This window comes from Nomascus leucogenys, chromosome 18, assembly GCF_006542625.1.
Source record: "Nomascus leucogenys isolate Asia chromosome 18, Asia_NLE_v1, whole genome shotgun sequence".
NCBI lineage: Eukaryota > Metazoa > Chordata > Mammalia > Primates > Hylobatidae > Nomascus > Nomascus leucogenys.
The window spans coordinates 75,993,912-76,019,964 of NC_044398.1; the positions used below are offsets into that span (position 1 = coordinate 75,993,912).

At 39.8% G+C, this 26,053-nt stretch overlaps 1 protein-coding gene across 3 annotated transcripts in view; it reads left to right on the plus strand.

The window, feature by feature from the left end:
- The window catches only part of NLN (neurolysin), a 105,130-nt gene that overhangs the window by 45,975 nt on the left and 33,102 nt on the right, over positions 1-26,053 (plus strand). For all 3 annotated transcript variants that reach the window (XM_003265992.4, XM_030798207.1, XM_030798208.1), the window contains 5 exons: positions 12,174-12,281; positions 14,916-15,018; positions 15,846-16,006; positions 20,351-20,486; positions 22,970-23,336. In XM_003265992.4, the coding sequence (XP_003266040.1) occupies positions 12,174-12,281; positions 14,916-15,018; positions 15,846-16,006; positions 20,351-20,486; positions 22,970-23,336 (875 nt within the window). The remainder of the gene's footprint in view (positions 1-12,173; positions 12,282-14,915; positions 15,019-15,845; positions 16,007-20,350; positions 20,487-22,969; positions 23,337-26,053) is intronic.

Here is a 26,053-nt window from a genome sequence, read left to right on the forward strand (position 1 = left end):
GGAGGCCAAGGCGGGTGGATCACCTGAGGTCAGAAGTTCAAGACCAGCCTGGTCAGCATGGTGAAACCCCATCTCTGCTAAATATACAAAAATTAACCAGGCATGGTGGCGGGCGCCTGTAATCCCAGCTACTTGGGAGTCTGAGGCATGAGAATTGCTTGAACCGGGGAGGCGGAGGTTGCAGTGAGCCGAGACCGTGCCATTGGGCTCCAGCCTGGGCAACAAGAGCAAAACTTCATCTCAAAAAAATAAAAAATTAATTAATTAATTAAAAATAGAAAAATTAGCTGAGCATGGTGGTGAGTGCCTGTGGTCCCAGCTACTCGGGATGCTGAGGTGGGAGGATTGCTTGTGCCCAGGAGGTTGAGACTGAACTGAGCAGTGGCTGTGCCACTGTACTCCAGCCTGAGTCACAGAGTGAGACCATGTCTCAGAAAGAAAAAAAAAAATCGACACATAAAGGCCTCATTAAGCTGGATAAATAGGATCTTAAACTTATATGATGTCAGCAATTTCAGGCCTGCCCTACTAAAATTAGGATGCTCTGAATAATATTCCCAAGACAGCAATAATGTATGTAATAATCAAATATATTATCCCAATTGGATATAAAATGTTATTTTAGCTCTCTTTATTTTCCACTTAAAATTAATACATAGAAAAGTGAAATTAGTTTTCATAATTCTTCATGCAATAAGGGCTCCAGTTATCTATTGATGCATAACATATTACCCCAAATCTTAGTGGCCTGAAATAGCAACAATCATTTTCTTTTCTCTCACAGTTTCTGTGGATCAAGAATTCAGAAAGGAATTAGTTGGATAGTTTTGACTTGGGGTCTGACATGTGGTTTCAGGCAGTGGTGGCTTGGGTTGAAGCAGGTAGGAACTAATCAGGCATCTGTCTTTATTCATGTAGTCTCAAGGTGTCTGTATTTGTCCATTTTCACACTGCTATAAAGAGTACCTGAGACTGGGTAATTTATAAAGAAAGAGGTTTAATTGACTCACAGTTCCACATGGCTGGGAGGCCTTAAGAACTTACAGTCATGGCATAAGCCGAAGGGGAAGCAAGGCATGTCTTACACGGTGTCAGGAGAGAGAGCGCAGGGGAAGCACCAGACACTTATCAAACAATCAGATCTTATAAGAACTCACTCACCATCACAAGAACAGCATGGGGGAAATCACCCCATGATCCATTCACTTCCCACCAGCTCCCTCCCTTGACATGTGGGAATTACAATTTGGATTACATTTTGACATGAGATTTGGGTGGGGACACAGCCAAACTATCATTACACCCCCAGCCCCTCCCAAATCTCATGTCCGTTTCACATTTCAAAACCAATCATGCCTCCCCAACAGTCCCCCATAGTCTTAATTCATTCCAGCATTAACTCAAAAGTCCAAGTCCAAAGTCTCCTCTGAGACAAGGCAAGTCTCTTCCGCCTATGTGTCTGTAAAATCAAAGACAAGTTAGTTACTTCTAAGGCACAGTGTGGGTGCAGGCGTTGGGTAAATGTTCACATTCCAAATGGGAGGAATTGGCCAAAACAAAGGGGCCACAGGCCCTATGCAAGTCCAAAACCTGGCCAGGCAGTCATTAAATCTTAAAACTCCAAAATCTCCTTTGACTCCATGTCTCACATCCAAGGCACACTGATCCAAGGGGTGGGCTCCCATGGCCTTGGGTGGCTCCACCTCTGTGGCTCTCAGGTTACAACCCCTGCAGCTGCTTTCACAGGCTGGTGTTGAGTGCCTGCAGCTTTTCCAGGTGCAGGGTGCAAGCTGTCGTGTGGATCTCCCATTCTGGAGTCTGGAGGGCAGTAGCCCTCTTCTCACAACTCCACTAAGCAGTGCCCTAGTGGGGACTCTGTTTGGGGGCTCCTATGCCACATTTCCCTTCCCCACTGCCCTAGCAGAGGTTCTTTGTGAGGTCTCTGCCCCCACAGCAGACTTCTGCCTGGACATCCAGGCATTTCCACACATCCTCTGAAATCTAGGAGGAGGTTCACAAAGCTCAGTTTTTGTCTTCTGCACACCTACAGGCCCAATACCATGTGGAAACCACCAAGGCTTGGGGCTTGTGTCCTGTGAAGCAATGGCCTGAGCTGTACCTTGGCCCCTTTTAGCCCAGCTGGAGCTCGAGCAACTGGGATGCAGGGCACTATGTCCTGAGGCTGCAGAGAGCAGGGGGAGGAGGGGGGACACAAAACCATTTTTTTTCTCCTATGCCACCAGGCCTGTGATGGGAGGGGCTGTTGTGAAGACCTCTGACATGCCCTGGAGACATATTCCCCATTGTCTTGGGCACTAACATTTGGCTCTTGTTCCTTATGCAAATTTCTACAGCTGGCTTGAATTTCTCCCCAGAAAATGAGTTTTTTTTTTCTACCACATGATCAAGCTGTAAATGTTTCAAATGTTTATGCTCTGTCTTTCCTTTAAACATAAGTCCCAATTTCAAACCATCTCTTTGTGTACACACATGGCTGTATGCTTTTAGGAGCACCCAGGCCACCTCTTGAATGCTTTGCTGCTTAGAAATTTCTTCTGCCAGATACCCTAAATCATCTCTCTCAAGTTCAGAGTTCCACAGATCTCTAGGGCAGGTGCAAAGTGCCCAGTATCTTTGGTAAAGCGTAGCATGGGTGACCTTTACTGTAGTTTCCAAAAAGTTCCTCATCTTCATCTGAGACCACCTCAGCCTGGACTTCATTGTACATACCACTATCAGCATTTTTGGTCACAACCATTCAATAAGTCTCTAGGAAGTTCCAGACTTTCCCACATCTTTCTGTCTTCTTCTCAGCCCTCCAAACTGTTCCAACCTCTGCCCGTGACCCAGTTTCAAAGTCGCTCCTACATTTTCAGTTTGTCTTTATAGCAGTACCCTACTATCCTGGTACCAATTCTCTGTATTAGTCCATTCTCACACTGCTATAAAGAATACCTGAGACTAGGTAATTTATAAAGAAAGAGGTTTAATTGACTCACAATTCCTCATGGGTGGGAGGCCTTAGGAACTTACAATCATGGCAGAAGGAATAAAGGCACATCTTACATGGTGGCAGGAGAGAGAGTGAGCTCAGGGGAAGCATTAGACACTTATAAAACAACCGGATCTTGTGAGAACTCACTCACTATCATGAGAACAGCATGGGGGAAACTGACCAAATAATCCAATCACCTCCTACCATGTCCCTCCCTCAATACGTGGGGATTAAAATTCAGATTACAATTCAAGATGAGATTTGGTTGGGCCACAGCCAAATGATACCAGTGTCTTAGTTAGATTGGGCTGCCATAACAAAGTACTGTAGACGGAATCCTTTAAATGACAGAAATTAACTTTTTCACAGTTGTAGAGGCTGCAAGTCTGATATCAGTGTGCCAGCATGGTTGGGTTCTGGTGAGAGTCCTCTTCCTGGCTTGCAAATGGCCCCTTCCCTTCCCTGCTGGCCTTTCCTCAGTGTGTGCACATGGTACAGGTTGGGAGGTGGGGGACAGGAAGGCAAGGGGAGAGAGAGACAGGGAGAACTCTCCCTCTCTTCCTAAAAGGCCACCATCCTGTCAGATTAAGAACCACCCTTCTGACCTCATTTAACCTTAATTACCAGCCCAAATCCTATTTACAAATATAGCCACATTGGGGATAGGGCTTCTACAAAAGAACGTGAAAGGGCACAGTTCAGTCCATAGCACAGGGCGTCTCCATGTGGTCCGTTTGTGTGGGTTAATTTGGGCTTCCTTACAGTGTGGTGGTATCAGGATAGTAGGACTTCTTTCCTGAGACTCAGTGCTCCAACATGAGTGTTCCGGCAAGCCACATAGAAGCTACTTTGCACTTATGCACTGTCACAGAAGTCACATGACATCACTTCTGCCGTACCATGTTGGTTGACAAGTCACTGCATTCTGCCCAGATTGAAGGGACACCATATCTCAGTCTGGGGAGTATCATTTAATTGGCAGTCATGTTTCAAAACCTTCAAAATAGGGGAGGAGGTGGGGATGGTTAATGGGAACCAAAAGAAAAAAAATAGAATGAATAAGACCTGCTACTTGATAGCACAACAGGGTGACTATAGTCAATAATGACTTAATTGTACATTTGGAAATAGCAAAGCATAATTGGATTGTTTGTAACACGAAAGATAAATGCTTGAGAGAAGGGATACCCCATTCTCTGTGATGTAATTATTACATATTGCTTGCCCGTCTCAAAACATTTCATGTGCCCCGTAAATGTATACACCTACCATCTACCCACAAAACAATTTTTTAAAACCTTCAAGACAAATAATTTGTTGACTAAATGGATGGAAGAAATTACGGTAGAGGATAAGACTAACCAGTGTGTTGTGGTCCTCTCCCTCCCAGTGTGTGACTACTAAGACTGCCTTACATTTGTATAGCAATATGACTCATATAACCTTGATTCCAATCTTATGAGGTAGGCTTTTTTATAATATAAGTGGAGAAACTGAAGCTCCGTAACAATAACTTTCCAAGAGCCACATCACTGGTGGATAAGTGCTTGCCAAAAACCATGTAGACTGTTTGTTAAACCCTTCAAGGGAGGGAGGTATCATGTTTGATTCTATTTTGCACCTCTGGCAGAGTGCCTGATAAAAAGCAAGCATTCAGTAAATGTTCATCAGACTAAAGTGAGAAACCAGTTAGTGGCAGATCCAGAAAATAGGCCTTCGGTAATTGCTGGGACATAAGTTACCCATTTGGAAAAATAAAATGAAATTGAATGTCTTCCTCGCAACCAACTGAAAAGCAATTCCTAATGGATTAAAGTCATAAAAGGCTAGAGCTTAAAGCTTCTAGATGCCTGTACAGGAAGATACCTTTATGACATCTGGGCAGGGATATATTTATTAAGATGCAAAAAGTGCTAACTACGAAATATAAGGCTAATAAACTTGACTATGTTAAAATAACTTCTATTCTTAAGGAAAAGTGAAAAGAGTTCAAATACTGAGAAAATAAATTTACAAAACATTAAACTAGTGATGCATTCTAGGATATATAAAGAACTACTATAATCAATAACAAAGAAACATCCCAGTAGAAAAATGGGCAAATGATACGAAGAAATATTTCAACAGAAACGCACATAGCAATCAAATGTGTGAAAAGATGTTCAACTTTATTAGTAATCAGAGAAATGCAAATGAAGACCATAATAAGTTACCATTCTTCATTCACAAGCTTGGCAAAGATGAAGAAAACCAACAATGCCAAGTTATCTTTGTGGATATGGATCAACAAGAATGTTTGTGCACTGCTTCTAAGAGTGTAACTGATTCATCACCAAGTTGGAGAAAAACTTAGTAATAGAAAGTTGGAGCTTACGTTCTCCACAACCTAGCACATCCTCCCACTCCCACCTCAGTATTTACCTAGAGATACCTTTGCATTTGTGCAAGGTAATATTGAACAAGTGTTCATAACAACCCAGATTCCCATCAGCAAGAAAATGGATCTATAAATTGTGGTACATTTATGCAATGAAATATTTTATAGCATTAAAATAAATAACAACATGAAACAATATAGTTGAATCTTAGTAAAAGTGAAGGAAAGAAATTGCAGAATACTGCATACAATATGATACTTTATAAAGCTCAAAAAGAAGCAAAACTGTACAATATGTAAGTGGTAAAACTGGAAAAAATGTTTATCACAAAATTCAAGAGAGTAGTTATTTTTTGCACGGGTTACCTGTTGCATAAGTAAATGCAACGGTATTATTAATGTCCTAGTTTATAAGTTGAAGGGTGGATTTAATTTGTCCTCACTACATATATATAGTTATATTCATTTGCAGATATCAGGTTACACATAAAAATTTAACATATATTAAATGTATCCTTAATTCCACCAAGAAAAAAAAAAGAGAAAAAGCAGTGAAAACAAGGACTTCCTCATCCTTTTAAGCTAAAAAAAAATGGCCCAATGTCAGAAGCCAGCAATTATGGCTGCAGGTATTAATATTTCCCAATTCTGACAAGGGCTTCTCAATTGTTGGCTCTTAAAAAGCCAACAAACATCAAAGATTTCATACCTGCTCTTTCCAGCCATTTTGGTGAGAAAAATGTACAATGTCTTCATGTCAAAACAATCAGGCATATTCTATTCCAGTGGCCTGCTAAGGAATAAATGCACAAGAGGAATTCTTTCATGAAATAGAGGCTGAATTATGCAAGCTAAATTTAAGAAGTACAGTGATCTATTGTAATATTGTTTATTTATTTATTTTTTTTAGAGTGGCAGGCTTTGGTCTTGCCAATTCATCTTAGCCAATTAGTGATTTAAATAGGAAAGCTTTAATGTTACAGTGCAGATGAATAGGTCATGAGATTAAGTATATGATTTTAAACATTATATAATCTCTCCTACTTGGCCAGCCATGGAGACCCAGCTCCAAATTAAAATACAAGAACCAGAACCGGCCGGGTATAGTGGCTCATGCCTGAAATCCCAGCACTTTGGGAGGCCAAGGTGAGTGGATGGCGTGAGCCCAGAAGTTCCAAACCAGCCTAGGCAACATGGCGAAACCCCGTCTCTACCAAAACTACAGAAATTAGCCAGTCTCATAACCCAGTCTCAAAATAAATAAAGAGATAAAAATTTTAAAATTAAGTTAAAAAAGAACCAGTACCTTAAAACAATGACCAAAAACCAAAAAAAAAAAAAAAAAAAAAAAAAGATATCCCAAGTTCATTTACAATTTAATTCCCTTTATTTTCCTTGTCTTCTTGATTTTTGAAATATGTAAGTCTAGTCATTGGTCATAATACTACTAAACTTATAATTTTGTTGGGGTCTTAAAAGCCTAGGGATCCAGATATAAAACATCAACTACCTTGGCTTAGTTTCCCCCTTGGCCAGGCACCCTTCTTTTGTGCCCCTCTTTTTTCCAAGTACTTACCTATTTTTTTATGTGCTGTGTGAGATTGATGTTATCTATTAATATGTGTTTCTTTTCAAACTTCATGTGACTTAAAGCTCTTCAAGAATATTCCTTTTTGTTTCCTTAGTGCCAGGAATAAATAGGAGCTCAGTAAATGTAAATGTATGTTGAACTGAACTAGCCCCAATGAAAATGTATCTTCATGCAGTGTGATGCCTCACTTCAGCAACCTCACGCTGTGGCTCACACAGAAGCAGTGAATCTTGTGATGGCATATTGAATTAGTAGTCAGCAAGCAGTGCTGGCTGTATCCACCTAGCCCAGGAGTGCAGACAACTACCTAAGAATGTCCTCTTCACCGTGTAGCAACCTTACAGTAAATGTCATGGACTGGGGCAGGGGGCAAGGGGGAGCAGAAGAACTAAATTACAAATATAATACAATTAGTTATTTCTCTATTTTAGTTTAATTTTTTTGGTTTGGGTTTTTGTTTTTTGGTTTTGGTTTTTTTTGTTTTGTTTTGCTTTTTGTTTTTTATTTATTTATTTATTTTTAGAAACAGGGTCTGGCTCTGTCACCCAGGCTGGACCGTAGTGACGTGATCTCAGCTGACTTCCACCTCCGCCTCCCAGGCTCAAGTGATTCTCCCACCTCAGCCTCCCAAGTAGCGGGGACTACAGGCACGTGCCACCAGACCTGGCTATACTCTCTTATCCTATTATAATTCCTTAGCAAATTCAAAGTTCCTAATTCCTTTTTTTTTTTTTTTTTTTTAAATGAGGCGGGGTCTCACTCTGTCACCTAGGCCAGAGTGCAGTGGTGCAGTCATGGCTCACTGCAGCCTGAACCACCTGGGCTCAAGCGATCCTCCTGCCTTGTCCTCCCAAACTGCTGGGATTACAGGCATAAGCCACCACACCTAGCCCTGAATTCTATTTTTTTTTTTTTTTCTGCAACCAGTTCTCACTCTGTTACCCAGGCTGGAGTGCAGTAGCTCAATCTTGGCTCACTGCAACCTCTGCCTCCTGGGCCCAAGCGATCCTCCTGCCTCAGCCTCCCAGGTAGCTAAGACTACAAGCATGCACCACCATCTCCAGCTAATTTTTGTATTTTTAGTTGTTGTAGAGACGAGGTTTCACCATGTTTCCCAGGCTGGTGAACTGAGCTCAATTGATCCACCCACCTCAGCTTCCCACAGTTTTGGGATTATAGGCGTGAGCCACTGTGCCCAGCCCTGAATTCATTTTTTAAATGATATTCAGAGAAATATAGTATCTTAATCTCCATAGTTCTTTTAACGGCATTGTAATTTCTCCTTTGTATAATACAGAAAATCCCACTGAAATAATTTTTTATTTACATATTTTAGAAACAGAAAATATAAAGTTCTTGTGAAGAAAAAGACAAAGTCATGAAACAGAAGATGGGGAGGGTTTGGGGGAAATTAAGAAACTCATTATTTGGCCAGGCACAGTGGCTCACGTCTGTAATCCCAGCAGGTTGGGAAGCCAAGGCAGGTGGATCACTTGAGCTCAGGAGTTTTAGAACAGCCTGGGCAACATGATTAAACCGCTTCTCTACCAAATATACAAAATTAGCCAGATGTGGTGGCATGTGCCTGTAATCCCAGCTACTTGGGAGGCTGAGGTGCGAGGATCTGTTGAGCCTAGAAGTTCAAGGCTGCAGTGAGCCATGATCATACCACTGTACTCCAGCCTAGGTGACAGAGTGAGACCCTGTCTCAAAAATAATAATAAACTCAATTTTTGTGATAAAATTTTAAAGAATGATTAAGGATGGTAATATAGTAGTATGGTACATTGGGAAAAACATTAAACTAGAATTCGAAGTTGTTTTTTTTTTTTGCTGTTTTTAACCATTAGATAGCTATATGATTTTGGGAAAATCATTTAACCTCAGTTTTCTTGTCTATAATATGAGTATATAATCATACTTGTGAGAAAGATGCAGACAGAGAGAGAGAATACACATTCATATTAAAACTCTTTGTTGCAGGAGGAAGTTAGGGGAAAATTAAATCTTGTCACTACAGAGACTAAAATAAGGTTCCATACTGTCAGATCATATAAATTTAAAAATCACTTCTAAGAACTTTAGCCCTCTACTCTTTAAGCAGAAAAACTTCACCTAAAGAGGCCCATGGCCTGGCTGAGATTCAAGGGGAGAAATTTTTGTTAGGAAGGAAGGTGCAATTACAGCAAGACAGTCTAGAAGTGTTGGCTGATTCCCTCTTAGAAAATCCTTGGGCAGTAATTCTGACCTTGCCTGGGGATTGTAAGAGAATATTACTATGATCAGCTCTGGGATAGGAATGTGCTTAAGTAGCACATTTTAGAAGTGCCTTCTACCAGAGAACTCTGGGGATTTCCCAAGACCTGTGTCTGCCTAGCAAGGATTGTCTGGTTATAATTAGTCAGATTTCTGTTCTGTCATTTTTGTGGTAAGTTAAAGATTTCATTACAGTTAATTAGTCATACATATATAAATTTTATATATATATATATATATATATATATATTTTTTTTTTTTTTTTTTTTGAGACAGTTTTACTCTGTCACCTGGGCCAGAATGCAGTGACACGATCTCAGCTGACTACAGCTTCCACTTCCCGGGTTCAAGTGATTCTCCTGCCTCAGCCTCCCAAGTAGCTGGAATTACATGTACACACCACCACACCCGGCTGATTTTTGTATTTTTAGTAGAGATAGAGTTTTGCTATGTTGGCCATGCTGGTCTCGAACCCTTCACCCCAAGTAATCCGCCCAATTTGGCCTCCCAAAGTGCTGGGATTACAGACATGAGCCACTACTCCCAGCCTAATTAGTCATATTTTAATTAGACCTAATTCAGGGCTGGTTTTTCTCAGAATATCCTTCTACCTGTTCGCACCTGTGTCATTTATTTTGGGAATAAGTAGTTTTAACTTTAACATAGACTATGAGTTTTGAGTTCATATCCTGAGTATATTTTAGGCTTTCTGAAAGAGCAGCCCTGCTACATGCTGATATGGCAGATTGCAGTCTACCTAGTATGAGAGCCCATCCTCATCAAGCATAGCCGTAAGGTAGGAATTCTGCATTCTTCAGCTGTTGAGGCTTTGTCATGAGTCTGTGTCCTGAGCTTATGGCCAAATGTGGCCCAGGAACCCAAGTACACAAACGGCTATCCCCCTGTAGCCTGAGCTTCTCACTGGCTCCTTTCCTTGCTGGGATGGCCTTCTGCTCTGGACCTTAGCCTGCTCGCCTGGGTCCTTAACAACTTGCCCAGCTCTTGCCAGGCCCTTCTCACCAGGGATTCTTCCCAAGTCCCCTGCACGTAACTACAGCCTGGATTCTCCCCAGCTCTACAGCTTGCAGTATTGCACTGTCTAGAGACTCCCGTTGCTGTGCTTCACACTATAGGACAGACTTCCCGGCGCTACTAAAGCCAGCCTAGATCAACCCGAGTTAATCACATCCGCAGGAACACTGTGATTGGAGCTGCTGGCCACCCCTGAGGGAACCAGCCCATAGCCCAGTTATCTCCCTGGCCATTGTGGGTTTCTTCCCTTTGCAGCCACCTGCTGCTAGCATCCCATTGTTCACTGATACTAGCTAGGGAGGGTTCCAACTCCAATCATGCCAGCATGCACAAATTCTCCAGGGACACAAAGGGAGGTTTCTGTGGAAAAAGGAGCCTATTTTCTGCCTCCACTGAGGATAACCTCAGAGTAAACATATGTACAACAAATGCTTTAGTACTGTAACATAAAATTATTTGTTGGCCAGGCATGGTCACTCAAACCTGCAGTCCCAGCACTTTGGGAGGCCGAGGCAGGTGGATCACTTGAGGCCAGGAGTTTGAGACCATCCTGGCCAACATGGCAAAACCCCGTCTCTACTAAAAATGCAAAAATTAGCTGGACATGGTGGCACATGCCTGTAATCCTAGCTACTTGGGAGGCCGAGGCATGAGAATTGCTTGAACCTGGGAGGCGGAGGTTGCAGTGAGCTGATAATCGCACCACTGCACTCCAGCTTGGGTGACAGAGCAAGACTGTCTCCAAAAAAGTAAAATAAAATAATTTTTTAGGCAAAGTGAGATACAGTTGGCTGTATTAAGTAGTATTAAGTTAAAATACAACTCTGTTACCTGCTGCAACAAAAGATATACAATTACGGAATTATTGCAGCACAGATCTAGCACCAACAATCTAAAATGCAGTCTCTAAGCTAAACATAGTCCTTTTACAGATTTAATTAGTTGGGAAATTAGGGATGCTCAGAGTTGACCAGCCTGGGTCTGTCATGGAGAGAATGTTTAACCAATAGAAGGCCTATAAGGCTTTAGAAACAGAAGTCCCTCATTGGCTTTCAACCAAACTGAATCCATTACACTTGCTGAATCTGTCCAGAGTCCATTTCTTCTTAGGAACCACTAACTACCCAGCCATCCAGATGTGCCATGTGTATTCTGCCACCTGCTTTAGAGAAACATCTGGTGTCTTTATTACCTTGCTGTGGCTGGGGGAATTTTCCATTCCCCTCCATTGCCCTCTGTTCTTTTGAGTGAGTGTTGTTTGTGCTGCTGCATATAGATTCAAATTTACTGTCCAGCTTTCCTCCTCTTTGTGCAGTGCTGACTCATTTTCCCCAGATACTTGTTCCTATGCAGCTTGCTGTAGTCCCTTGATCGCTCTTGACAAATGACAGTAAGGCATTTTTGAAGTGTTGGAAGGCTTTTGCTGGGGCTTTATCCAGCTCTCCCTGTTCGGTATATTGGCAAAAGAGTCCCACTCTGCATTTGTGTAGAATTTACCCATTATTTCTATTCCTGCCTTTCAAGTTGGAACCAGGTTAGCAAATGATAGAAAATTAAATCCAGATGATTTGTGATAAGAAATATGTTTTGTGAAAAAGACCACTCAGTCATAAAGAATGCTCAGAATTAGATTATGCAAATGCTTCTGTTATCACACTTTCAAGTGGTACAGGCACTCCTGATTTTGATTCAAGGCAAGGAAATTCTAGTTAGCTTTTTATTTATTTAATGTTTCTGTTTTAAATGAGCAGGAGCTCACTAAAGCATAAAAGAAATTAGGTCTTCAATAGGTCCTGCCTCGTAGTCACCTATGTGCTTCATAACCCAACAGAGATGATGAATAAATTTGCTGTGGCCTCATAGTTTATAATTTACCTATGCACTGTCTCAACAGAAATGGTTTTCACGCTCTTTAATTTCAGGAAACCTGTGATCTGGGGAAGATAAAACCTGAGGCCAGACGATACTTGGAAAAGTCAATTAAAATGGGGAAAAGGAATGGGCTCCATCTTCCTGAACAAGTACAGAATGTGAGTTTATGTTTCCTTTTCTTATCAGAAAAAAAAATGAATAAATAAAACAAAATACTGGTTGAACATCCCTAATCCAGAAATCCAAAATGCTCCACAGTCTGCAACTTTTGGGTGCCAACATGATGCTCAGAGGAAATGCTCATGGGAGCATTTCAGGTTTTGCGGGTTAGGCGTGCTCTACTGGTAATAATGGGAATATTCCAAACTCCAGAAAACTCCAAAATCTGAAACGTTTCAAGCCCCAAGCATTTCGGATAAGGGGTACCCAACTTGTGCAACAAAAAACAGAAAATAGGAAAACAGATGGGTTGTAATAAAATAACCCGTAATAACAAATTCATCTACAATGTATTTCGTATTTAGTGGTTTTAAATTCTGCAACTCCTGTTAACTTCATGGTGAAAGACAAACAACTGATAACTTAAAATTGTTCTTTAACCTTGTACAAGTTTTATTTGTTTCATGTGTGTTGAGCTTATTTTCCCTACCCTGCTTTACATTCTTTAAGAGCTGTTCTCAGGTCTTAGTAGTTGATTTGTCTTTTCACTCCCTTGGTCATACAGAGATGGGGCACTGATTATAAAATCCTTACTGATGGAAAGTTTTAAAACCAGCACTTTGGAATGGAGTATCCTATGTTTAACACATGCCCCTTAAAAGAAGAGAGATTAGCTACTGAAAGATGCCTCTCAAACTTTTTCTTTTGTCTAATGCCAATCAAGTCTTCCAGGCTCAAAAATAAACTCGGCTCCAGAATTAACCTTTTTCTTCTTGGAAAGGAAATATACTCCATGATTTATTTCCAGGTCATTCTTCTAGCCAGCAGGACTGGAAATAAGTTTGGAAGAAATCCAAATCAAGCGTTGTCAGCATGTTAGCTATAACCACAGGCACCACTGAGATATGGGTACCTTTCTCCCACGTAAAGCCCTTTGATAACCTTCTATCCTCTTCCTTCACTGAGCTAGAGGAGAAATGTGATTGATCTCACTTACCTGACCCTTTGTCTTCCTGGTCAATTCTTAATTCTGTTTGGAGCATGAACACTGTATAAGTTAAGATATATTTGGTTGCAGCTAACAAAACCCTGTTTAAACGAGAGATTTATTTGCTTGTATAACTGGAAGGTCGAGGGATTGGTGAGCTGTGTGGGTTGGTTTGATCCTGATGCACAGTGGAGTCACTGGCCAGCTGATTTTTCTATTTCTCTACTGTGTCTTCCTCAGTGTTAGTTTTATCTAAAGGCTGGCTTCCTTTCATTCCTAAAATGGCTATAAATCTAAAAACTCCACCATCCAGAAGGACATAGAGAAGCCACCAGTAAACCTCTCCTCATGTCTTAATGGCCTAGAGTGGATCCTATGGTTAATCCTGAATTCCCTTTTAGTCAATGGAATACCAGGCCTGGGTTATCTGAACAGTCCTGAGGGCAGTGGGGGTGGAAGGATGGCCCAACTGGTGTAGAAGTCACACACCTAGAGTTGCAGATAGGATCAGGTCCTATCTGAACTACATGGGAGCTGCAAAGTGGGGCAGAGGTAGAAAGGGGGTTGAGGGAGAGTATCGGAAAACACCACTGAACAGTGTATTAGGTCAGTAGTCTCAAATTTAGTGTGCATCAGAATTACACGGAGGGCTTATTAAAACTCTGATTATAGGACTCCATAGTAGGTTTAGTGTGGGGGTCCCAAGAATTTGCGTTTCTAACAACTTCCCTGGTGATGCTGATGCTCCTAGCCAGGGCCACACTTTGAGAAGCAGTAAATTTCATTATGTAACATTGTTAGAAGAATGGGACAGATTAATAAAATTGTATCTTTTTTTTTCTGGTGGTTTCCTTCTTATTGCTTCATTTGATCTCCCACCTAATACTTTTTATGCAAATCTTAGAGTCTATAAATCATCTTTGTTTACAAAAGGTTTATAAAACTAAAACATCACCTTTTTCCCGAAGCAACAATAGAATGAATTATTCAGCATATATCTCTTGGTTTACTTCATAACCAGATGCTGATTACTGAATTAAAATTTTGAATTGGAAACGATTAGAAATTTGCTAATTGGTAATGCACTGCTAGATTTATTCATTCACTCAGAAACTATTTATTGTGTATGTACTATGTGCAATATATTGTGTTTACTGTACCTCCTAAATTTATTCTTCAAATTCACAAGTAATTTCCAAGACATCACCAGGCTTGCCTTTCTATAAGTGCTACACACAGATACACGTGGACGTGACATACTGGACTGCAGAAGCCTGTTTTATCAAGCACATCTCTACAGAAGTACTTCCTGGAGTTTAGGCACAGAAGTCAATCTTCATATGAAAGTGAAACTTACTCAATTGATGATGATAAAAATGAGTTGTTGTTTTTTTGAACAATTCTGCTTCAGCCTCCTGAGTAGCTGGGATTATAAGCACATGCCACCACATCCAGCTAATTTTTGTACTTTTAGTAGAGACTGGCTTTCACCATGTTGGTCAGGCTGGTCTCGAACTCCTGACCTCAAGTGATCCACCCGCCTCAGCCTCCCAAATTGCTGGGATTACAGGCGTGGGCCACCGTGCCTGGCAAAAAATGAGTTTCTTTTTATTGCTAATGCCCTGTATTTTTATCTTCCTTTCAGGAAATCAAATCAATGAAGAAAAGAATGAGTGAGCTATGTATTGATTTTAACAAAAACCTCAATGAGGATGATACCTTCCTTGTATTTTCCAAGGCTGAACTTGGTAAGTTTTATTATTTTTCTAGATTAAATCATATAATTTAGGCAAATAGTGTTACCTCACAGTTTGTTTTACTTTCCAGATACAAAATTTCTAAATCATAGTTCAAATAATTATTTAAAAAATGATCCAGTACCTAAGCCCACCACCCGTTCTACAGAAGAGACAATCAAACCAACCAAAATTAGATTTTAGGCTAATGAGAGTATATAAAATTTCTAGAGACAGTCCAGAGGGGACTTAATAATCTTGTTTTTTTTTCTTTTTTTTTGAGACAGAGTCTCGCTCTGTCACCCAGGCTGGAGTGCAGTGGCGCAATCTCGGCTCACTGCAAGCTCCACCTCCCGGGTTCACACCATTCTCCTGCCTCAGCCTCTCCGAGTAGCTGGGACTACAGGTGCCCACCACCACGCCCAGCTAATTTTTTGTATTTTTAGTAGAAACGGGATTTCACCGTGGTCTCGATCTCCTGACCTCGTGATCCGCCCGCCTCGGCCTCCCAAAGTGCTGGGATTACACGCGTGAGCCACTGTGCCCAGCCTTTCTGGGTCTTTCTTCGCTTAATTTTGCCTGTTCTCCACTGAAACATCATTTGCACAAGTTTACTGAAACCTGTTCATATTTTGAATTACCATCTCCCAAGGCACCTAGCCTCTAACAGCCACCCCAATTCCAGCAACATCAAAATGATATTTAAAGGATTGTCATTATTTTACTTGAATTTCAGTTACTACACAAAATTCCTAGAGCTACTAAAAGGCACCATGCCAATGCTAAATAAACCAGCAATGAGTGGAAAATTTGATATATGAGAAAATGATTTTTTGCAGGTGCTCTTCCTGGTGATTTCATTGACAGTTTAGAAAAGACAGATGATGACAAGTATAAAATTACCTTAAAATATCCACATTATTTCCCTGTAATGAAGAAATGTTGTATCCCTGAAACCAGAAGAAAGATGGAAATGGCTTTTAATACAAGGTGCAAAGAGGTATTATAAATGTTTGTCTTTGTTTTGTTTTTAATGGAATATTTTAAGAAAAGGGTTTACTTTGTTCACCAGTGTCAAAGTCAGCTCAGAGACTGATATTCCTGTGTGTGCACTGTATCTCTAATTCCTCAGACTTACAAGACTTTTAGCTTTTTCATTGCTCATTGATAACCTGCTTGGTGTGGTCACAGGAAAAGCTTTTCTAATAAAAATAGAATGGATTAAATAAATTAGAAGTTGCTCCTCTCCTAAATCAACAATCCAGCACTGGTGAGTCCTGCTTTAATATGAAAAAGAAAAAAGGAAGTAGACAGGGATTCTCAGTCATCTAGCCAGTTCTACCACGATCTGCCTCTCTAGCTATCCAAGTAACCATGAGGATCCTTTTTTCCTTACATAGGACCCATTCACCATTTGTTAATTCCCAGTTACTGCCTGAAGCTCAAAGACCAGGATCCCTGGGTGATACAGTTCTTCCTGGTTGTAGCTTCTCATAATCCAGCAAACTATAAAAGGAAGACAAGTTATCAGCTCTTCACCGCCACACCCTCCCCCAACACCCCAGTGATGGCATAGGAAAAGAATAACCGCACTGAAAAATCCCATTTGGAAAAAGAAAGACTGGGAAACATAGCAAGCTCATAGCAATTTTCTAAAACTTTCAAATTCCTCAGGAATTGGGAAGATTCTGTACTATGGTGAAGTTTCTTGGTTAGCTTGTTGGACTAAACTTGGGTCTGCTTTCTCACAAGAATTCCTCTATCAATTGTACTCCATGCCCCCAGTTTTGCCCACAGGGAATTGTTTTTGTCCATTATCCTTGATGACCATATCTTGGGGGACTGCTGGTCCTGCTAATGTCAGGTAGAATCCCAAGGGTTGCTTCAGGGATCAAATAATCACAAACTTTTGTAGGCCAGACTTATGATATCTTTGGTAATACAGCCTCCTCAGAACTATAGGTTTCTTGTCTGTTTGCTGCTAATCAGATGCACATCAAAATAACTACACCCAAATATCACTTTTGGTCATAGTTCTTGAACTTGCCAAATCTTATATACTGGCTTCTGAATTTATCCATCTCACTCTTCCTCCATTTAATGAAGTCTGCTTTCAGGCCCTCTGAACATAGTGAGCTTGTGGAGGAAGGCAGCATTCTCAAACTCATGTCTGCAGTTCAGTAACTCGGAGTGACAGCCTTTTCTCCTGACACTAGGAATACAGAGCAATTGGCTTTTCCAACCATCTGAAGATTGTAGACCATAGGCAGAACCTCCCTGAGCAGAATTCTTTTCCTTCCATCTTTAGAAACTGGCCAATTCTCACCCAAGCTCATCTCTCCCATGTAATCTTTCAAAAAGCAACAAATGCCAAAAAAACACCTCCCAACAGTGTTAGTTTTCCCAAACAATTCCTCTAGACTAAGACTTAGTAGGTACATGGCCTGCCCTCTGAGTTATGGTAAGCAACAGTTTTCACAGATGCCCATGGTATAATGAGAACCTGCCTCCCGGCCTGCAGTATCTGGGTCCTTACCTTCCACTGCTGTACATTTTTCATTTTTATTGTTAGTACCAGCCGATTTCTGGTATTAATCTCTACATATGTCAGGGTCTAGGCTAAGGGACTTGACAGAAGTCAAAAGCACAGTAACTCAAGTCAGATAAAAGTTTTATCTTTCCAGAAAGTAGATTAGAGGTTACCAGGGAATGGGGAGAGGGAAGACTGGGGAGTTAATGGTTACAGAGTTTCTGTTTGGGGTGATGGATAAGTTTTAGAAACAGATAATGGTAGTGGTTGCACAACCGAATGAGTATTATTGCCGTTGAATTTTACATGGCTAAAATGGCAGATTTTACCACAATTTTTTTTTTTTTAAAGATTCGTCTTGTAACGGTAGGTCAAGAGGTGAGTGGTCCAGAGGTGGAAGACAGCTCTACCATCCTCATTGTGTGGCTTTCAGGGTCATTGTTGTCATCTTCAGTTCACAGCCAGCAAGGCAAAGATCTATCAGACATGACCCAGAAATTTCACTCATCACTTCATTCACATCCCATTGTCCCATTGAGTATCACATGGCCACAGCTGGCTTTGAGGAAGGCTGGGAAACATAATTAGGTAACTAAGTGTCCAGCAAAAATTCAGAGTTCAGCCAGGCACAGTGGCTCACACTTGGAATCCCAACACTTTGGGAGGCCAAGGCAAGAGGATTGCTTGAGGCCAGGAGTTTAAGACCAGCCTCAGCAATATGGCAAGACCTCACCTCTATGAAAATTAAAAAAAAAAAAAATTCAGAGTTCTATTACTAAAAGAAAAAATGAGAGAACAGATATTGGGAGAAAATTGGCAGTCTAGAGAGAAGATCTGGAGAAACTGCAAAAAACGAAAGAAAAATCTAATTAAACTATTTAATTTTAGAACTTGGAGAATTACATTATGTATGTTTCTCTTCTATGTTTTCCATTTTAGTTTTAAAATAATAATAATTATAATTATATAGTGTTTGGTTATGTGCCAGGCATTTGTCTAAGCACTGTACATATATTCTCATTTGAATCTTCATAACTACTCTCCAGTGTAGGTAATTTTATTTTCCACATCTTGCAAATGAGAAAACTGAGGGTCAGAAGGTTCCAGAATTTGCCCAAGATTAGGTAACTAGTAAATGGTGGAACCAAATTTTGAATGCAGGTAGTGTGACCTCAGTGTGTGATTTTCCTTAGAAACCAGTCTATAAATAATTTGCTGATTTGATTATTGGAATTAGTTTTTTCTTTTACTTTAACATTTATTTACTTCCTCTAGGAGAATTACTTTTTATTTCATTGTTAAGAAAATAATAAAATAATATCAATTTTTGTATTTTTAATACAAATAAAATATAAAAGATATTTGTAATGTTAACTTGGGAAAAATCCCTGAAACATTTTTAAAAGCAGAATTTTATGGTGCCTTAGTTCGTTTGTGCTGCTATAACAAAATACCACAGACGAAGTAATTTATGAACAATAGAAATTTTTCACAGTTATGAAGGCTGAGAAATTCAAGATCAAGGGGCATCAGCATTCAGTGTCTAGAAAGGGCCTTTTTTCTATGTCCTCACATGGCAGAAGGTGGAAGGGCAGAAAAGGCCCAAGTTCTTTAGCTGTAGCCCTTTTATAAGGCACTAATTCATTGGTCACTTCCCAAAAGGCCCTGCCGTTTAACACTACCACAAAAGGGATTATGTTTCAACACGTGAATTTTGGGGGACATTCAGACCATAGCATGTGGCATTAAGTATATTCACTTTGAGAATATGTTTATATTTTTTCTGCAGCCATCACCTGTATCCACCTGCAGAGTTTTTCCATCTTCCTTAACTGAAACTGTACCCATTAAGCATTAACTCCCCATTATCCCCTTTCCCCAGGCCCTGGCAATTACTATTCTATTCTGTGTCTCTGTGAATTTCACTACTCTAGGAACTTCATATAAGTGGAATAATAAAATATTTGTCTTTTTGTATCTGGCTTATTTCACTTAGCATACCTTAAAGGGTCATCCATGTTGTAGCATGTGTCAGAATTTCCTTCCTTGTAAAAGCAGAGTTATATTCCATTGTATATATATACCACATTTTGTTTACCTGTATATCTGTCCATGGGCACTTGGGTTACTTCCATCTTTTGGCTGTTATAAATAATGCTGCTGTGAACATGGGTGTATAGATCTCTCTTTGAGTCTCTGCTTTCAGTTATCTTTATTATTTACTGAGATGTGGAATTGCTAGATCATATGGTTTAATTTTTTTAGGAATCACCATGCCATTTTCTACAGCAGCTGAACTACTTTACATTCTCATCAGCAGTGTGCAAGGGTTCCAATTTCTCCATTTCCTCACCAGCACATTTTCTGTGTTTTTAAAAATAGTAGCCATACAAATGGGTATGAAATTAAAAAGATAAATATTATGTTATTTGTATTTTACCACAATAAAAATGTCCAAAAGAACTGAAAGTACCAATATTTGGTGCAGTTCTGTCAGTAGAAGTAAATGTGGATTCGCTATATTCCTTAAAAATATTTTTTCACTCTAAGTTTATAGCACCTACAATTTTATTAAGACCTCATAGTTATCTACTGAAGTTTAAAAAGTCATAAATTATGTCAGAAATAAAACGAAATCATGAATCAAAAAAAAAAAAAAAAGCCCGTAACACCAAAATGGAACCAGAAGTTTGAATGGTCTAAAAATATTTGATAATTTTACAAACCTAAAAATACATACAGTAATTCTTCCTTTTAGTGCTTTGGATCAAATTATTGATTAGCCTTTATTTTGTTGCTGTTGTTTATTACTAGGAAAACACCATAATTTTGCAGCAGCTACTCCCACTGCGGGCCAAGGTGGCCAAACTACTTGGTTATAGCACACATGCCGACTTCGTCCTTGAAATGAACACTGCAAAGAGCACAAGCCGTGTAACAGCCTTTCTAGGTTAGTTCTTTTTTTTTTTTTCTATGACTGTTTTGCTATACCATGTCAACCAGACAGAAGGCCTCAGAACATAATATGCCTTTGGGGACATCCTACTTTTCCTTCATTCGAGAGAAGTATATTGATCACCTATTAAGTGTTAGATAGTATGCTTGGTTCTAGGGACTGCTTATTGTTTATATTGCTAGTATAGGCCTGGCTTCACTGTATCTTAATCTTGTTTAGGCTTTTTATACTAATTCCTAACATGACATGTCGGTTCTAACAGAGAGTTACTAAAGTTACTGGCTTTATTCACTGTCACTAGGGATTTAGTAGTCATGGCATGGCTGCTTATGAATGTGTATAAAATAAGCTGACAAATATGATGTACATAAAAATAAAACATAAATAAACAAAAAACATTTAATATTCCAGAAACCACTTGTTAATATACAGAACTAATATAAAATAATATACATAAAACTATTATCTAATAATTATTAGATATAACTATAGTAATATAAAAAAATAAAAAATAAAAAAAAAAAAAAAAAAAAAAAAAAAAATATATATATAAATATAAAATAATATACATAAAAACTATGATCTAATATCTATAACGTTAAACTCCGTAAATGATACATAGTTGTTATTGTATAATTAATATTGTATAATTAATTGTATAGTTGTTATTGTATAATTCACTCATTCATTCATGAGACGTTTATGAAATAAATATTCAGCCTTAGGCTAGCTGAATATTCAGCCTTAGGCTAGCATACTGTTTAGTATGCTAAATAGTAGGATAACAGAAAGGAATAAAACAAGGTCCTTTTGGCTGCGCATGGCAGCTCATGCCTGTAATCCCAGCACTTTGGGAGGCCGAGGTGGGAGGACTACTTGAGACCCAGAGTCCAAGACCAGCTTGGGAAACAAAGAGACCCCAACCCTGTCTCTACAGAAAAATTTAAAAATTAGCCAGGCATGGTAGCATGTGCCTGTAAGTCTAGCTACTTGGGAGGCTGAGGTGGGAGGATCCCTTGAGCCCAGGAGTTCAAGGCTGCAGTGAGCCGTGATCATGCCACTGTGCTCCAGCCTGGGTGACAGAGCAAGACCCTGTCTCTAAAAATAAAAATAGTTTTTTAAGCAGAGACAAGGTCTTTTTCTCAATGGATTTGTGACTTACTAGAAACAACAGAAGTGTGAACAGGTAATTACTCTACAGTCTGATGCATGGTATACAAGAGGATGGCACAGAGAGTTAACAGGTTTGTAAAGAATGTTTCCTTCAGTGGTGATTGCATACACTAAAATTTTCCTTAGTAACCACCTGATTAACTTTATTCATTTAAAGGAGTTTTCCTTCTAATTTGAGATTGGCATATTCCTATGCAAAGTGTCCTCTTGAGAGGCTAAGGTGCGAGGATCCCTTGAATCTGAGAGTTGGAGTCCAGCCTGGGCAACATAGCAAAACTCTCTCTCTCTCTCTCTCTCTCTCTCTCTATATATATATATATATATATATATATATATATATATATATACACATATATATATATATGTGTTATATATATATACACATACATATATATATATATATAATAAAAAAAATAAAAAATATATATAGAGAGAGAGAGAGATATATATATATATATATGTATGTGTATATATATATGCACACACACATATGCACGCACACACACACACATATATATGTGGAAAACTATATCTTTGTATCCTCCGTGAGTTTCCTCATTTCTCTTCACGGTATTCCTCGGGCTGCTCCTCCATCTCTCACATTGTGGGGTTGCCTTCTGAACTGCCGTGTCCTTTGCAGAGCCAGGCCCGTTTTTGTCTTAACATATGTAACAAAATGTAAAAAATAAATACATAAGACCATACTCATTTAGCCAAATACAGTAAAGTGAAAAATTGACCACAGCAATATAATTTGTGGTTCTCAGAAGTTTCTCCAGCTAAAAACTGGAATTGCTGTGTCCAGATAGACCTTCATAGAAATGGGGTAATGAGAAACTAAACCCAGTGATAGGAATTTCTAGATAACATTGACCACAGGTCACATCTGATGTGTTTTCCCTAGCTTTCTTAGGAGTCTGACTAACTTCATTGAAGAATAATCACGTACATGACTTTAGTTTCACTAGTGCTTTGTTCCCTGAATAACATTCTTCAGTCAGCGTTCTCTGAGATAAACTTGAGCTTTGGTGATGAATTGAGGAACTCGTGGCCCAGTTCTGGTGGTGTTAAAAGAAAAAGGGGCTAGGACGATAAAATCAATAACCCCGAAGAGCAAAATGTGCTTCCATAATACAGCCTGCTTTCCTCCCTCACTTTTTTTCTCCTCTTTTCCCTCTTTCCACCTGATTTATCTGTATTGAGTACTGCAAAGGAGGAAGCACCATGCTAAAACACAGGTGGTATTTATGAGTATGCTTGCTTCCAAAAGCAAGTAGATCACTAACTTTTCCTTTTCCTTACAGATGATTTAAGCCAGAAGTTAAAACCCTTGGGTGAAGCAGAACGAGAGTTTATTTTGAATTTGAAGAAAAAGGAATGCGAAGACAGGGGTTTTGAATATGATGGGAAAATCAATGCCTGGGATCTATATTACTACATGACTCAGACAGAGGAACTCAAGTATTCCATAGACCAAGAGTTCCTCAAGGAATACTTCCCAATTGAGGTGGTCACTGAAGGCTTGCTGAACACCTACCAGGAGTTGTTGGGACTTTCATTTGAACAAGTGACAGATGCTCATGTTTGGAACAAGAGTGTTACACTTTATACTGTGAAGGATAAAGCTACAGGAGAAGTATTGGGACAGTTCTATTTGGACCTCTATCCAAGGTACTGAGGATCACGTTGTTGGAAGGGACCTTAGGGATTCAGCTACTACCTACTTTAAGACTCTACTCTTGGCCAGGCGGAGGCCAAGGTGGGAGGATTGCTTGAGGCTAGGAGTTCGAGACTAGCCTGGGCAACACAGTGAGGCCCTGTCTCTACAAAAAATGTAAAAAATAGGTCAAGTGCGGTGGCTCATGCCTGTAGTCCCAGCACTTTGGGAGGCCGAGGCAGGTGGATTGCTTGAGTCTAGGACTTCAAGACCAGCCTGGGCAACATGGCAAAACTCTGTTGCTACAAAAAATACAAAAATTAGCCAGATGTAGTGGTACATGCCTATAGTCCCAGGTACTCGAGAGGCTGAGGTGGGAGGATCACTTGAGCCTCAGAGGTGGAGGCTGCAGTCAGCCAAGACTGCGACACTGCACTCCAGCCTGGGTGACAGAGTGAGACCCTGTCTCAAAAAAAAAAAAAAAAAATTAAAAATTAGCCAGATGTGGTAGTGCACACCTGTAGTCCTAGCTGTGCTGAAGCAGGAGGATCACTTGAGTCCAGGAGTTTAAGGTTACAGTGAGCTATTATCACACTGCTGCATTCTAGCCTAGGTGACAGAGCTAGACCCTATCTCTAAAAAAATTAATTAAAAAAAAAAATCTACTCTTTCATATTTCTCACATGGGCTTCTTAGTATAGAGATTTTAAATGTAGGTCTGAAGCCAGAATGTCTGGCATCATCATTTACTAGGTAGGTTACTTAATTTTTCTGTGCCCCAGTTTTCTTAACTGTATTATAGGTCCTATAAACTGGGAATATTAGTAGCACCTGCTTTGTATGGTCATTGTAAGGATTAAATTGATTGAATACATGGAAAGCATTTAGAAGACTGCTCAGCACATAGCAAAGGCTTAATCAGAGTTAGCTGCTACCATTGTCATTATCATCATCATCTAGTTTGTGCACTACATTTACTTAATTTAATATTGACCACCACCCAGGCATGGTGGCTCACACCTGTAATCCCAGCATTTTGGAAGGCTGAGGTGGGCAGATCACTTGAGGTCAGGAGTTGGAGATAAGCCTGGCCAATATGGTGAAACCCTGTCTCTACTAAAAATACAAAAATTATACAGGCATCTGTAGTCTCAGCTACTCGGGAGGCCAAGGTATGAGAATAGCTTGAACCCTGGAACTGAGATCACGCCACTACACTCCAGCCAGGGCGACAGAGCAAGACTCTCTCAAAAAACATAAATAAATAAAATTGAGCACCAAAATGTTTATTAGGTAATCTGTCTGCCAATAATCTATGGCCACTCCCTTCAGTCTGGCTGAGAGGCAGCACAGTTTAGTAGAAGTAGCAAAACCTTTGCAGTCAGTCAGATTTGAATTTGAATGCTTGAGTGACATAACCTCTTTGAGATTCTGTTTCTTCTTCTGTAATATGGGACTGAAAATCCCTTTACAGGATTGTTTTATGCATTAAAGACTATATATGCAAATCATCTTGCCCAGATATCAGTGGTAACAATTTTTAAAATGTTATAATTGTATCTATAGCAAGTAGTAACTATAGATTCCATAGTGTTTCATCAGACACAAAAGGATTTGGATCTCTTTCTCCCCAGGCTACTTTCTAAAGCAAAATCAACCTCTTACAATTACTAATCACTTAAATAGATCAAAGGAGAGTATAGTATCCCCCTGTTCAGTAATACATACAAGTTTGTAATCCACTGACTTTGAGTGCTGAAAAGTAGGTTGAGTAACTGTGTCATCTAGTTGGTGGGCAGAAGTGGCTTTTAGCACTGAAGTGATTATCCTGGTGTATTAGTCCGTTCTCACAGTGCTATAAAGAACTGACTGAGACTGGGTAGTTTACAAAGGAAAGAAGTTTAATTGACTTACAGTTCTGCAGGGCTGGGGAGACCTCAGGAAACTTACAATCATGGCAGAAGGGGAAACAAACACATCCTTCTTCACGTGGCGGCAGGAAGGGGAAGTGCCAAGCAAACGGGGGAAACTCCCTTATAAAACCATCAGATCTTGTGAGAACTCACTCACTATCATGAGACTGGCTACCCCATGAATCAATTACTTCCCACTGGGTCCCTCCCACGACATGTGGGGATTATGAGAACTACAATTCAAGATGAGCTTTGGGTGGAGACAGCCAAATCATATCACCTGCTGCTTTATGGACTTACTTTCACTTATATTATGACCTAAAAGTAAAACCCTGCCAAATATAGATGAGTCTTATTTTTAACTAAAAAGTATCAGGATATAGTTTTAACCGAAGAACTCTTTCAGGAGTAAATCTTTAATATTGGAGTCTCCTATAACTGTCCTCAGATTTTCTTTCCAGGGTCAAAGAACAATTCTTGCTACTTCATTCTGCTGTCTCATTGCCAGGATATAATTAATTTCTTTTGTACTCAGAGATCTGGTCATTGCTACCAGCACCCTGGTATGGGTAACAGAGAGTAATCTTTGTGAAAGTAGTGACCTAGTTAATACTCAACTAAGTATTAACTAAGATGACTTCCTGTCATCTTAGATGTTCTCTTCATAAAGGTAAAAGGGATTAACTTGTTTTATTTGTCTAACTGACTTTTAAAAAGGGTATTCAGAATAGGTTTTAAAAGACCAGGTACTGTCTGGGTGCAGTGGCTGTAATCCCAGCACTTTGGGAGGCTGAGGCAGGTAGATCACTTGAGGCCAG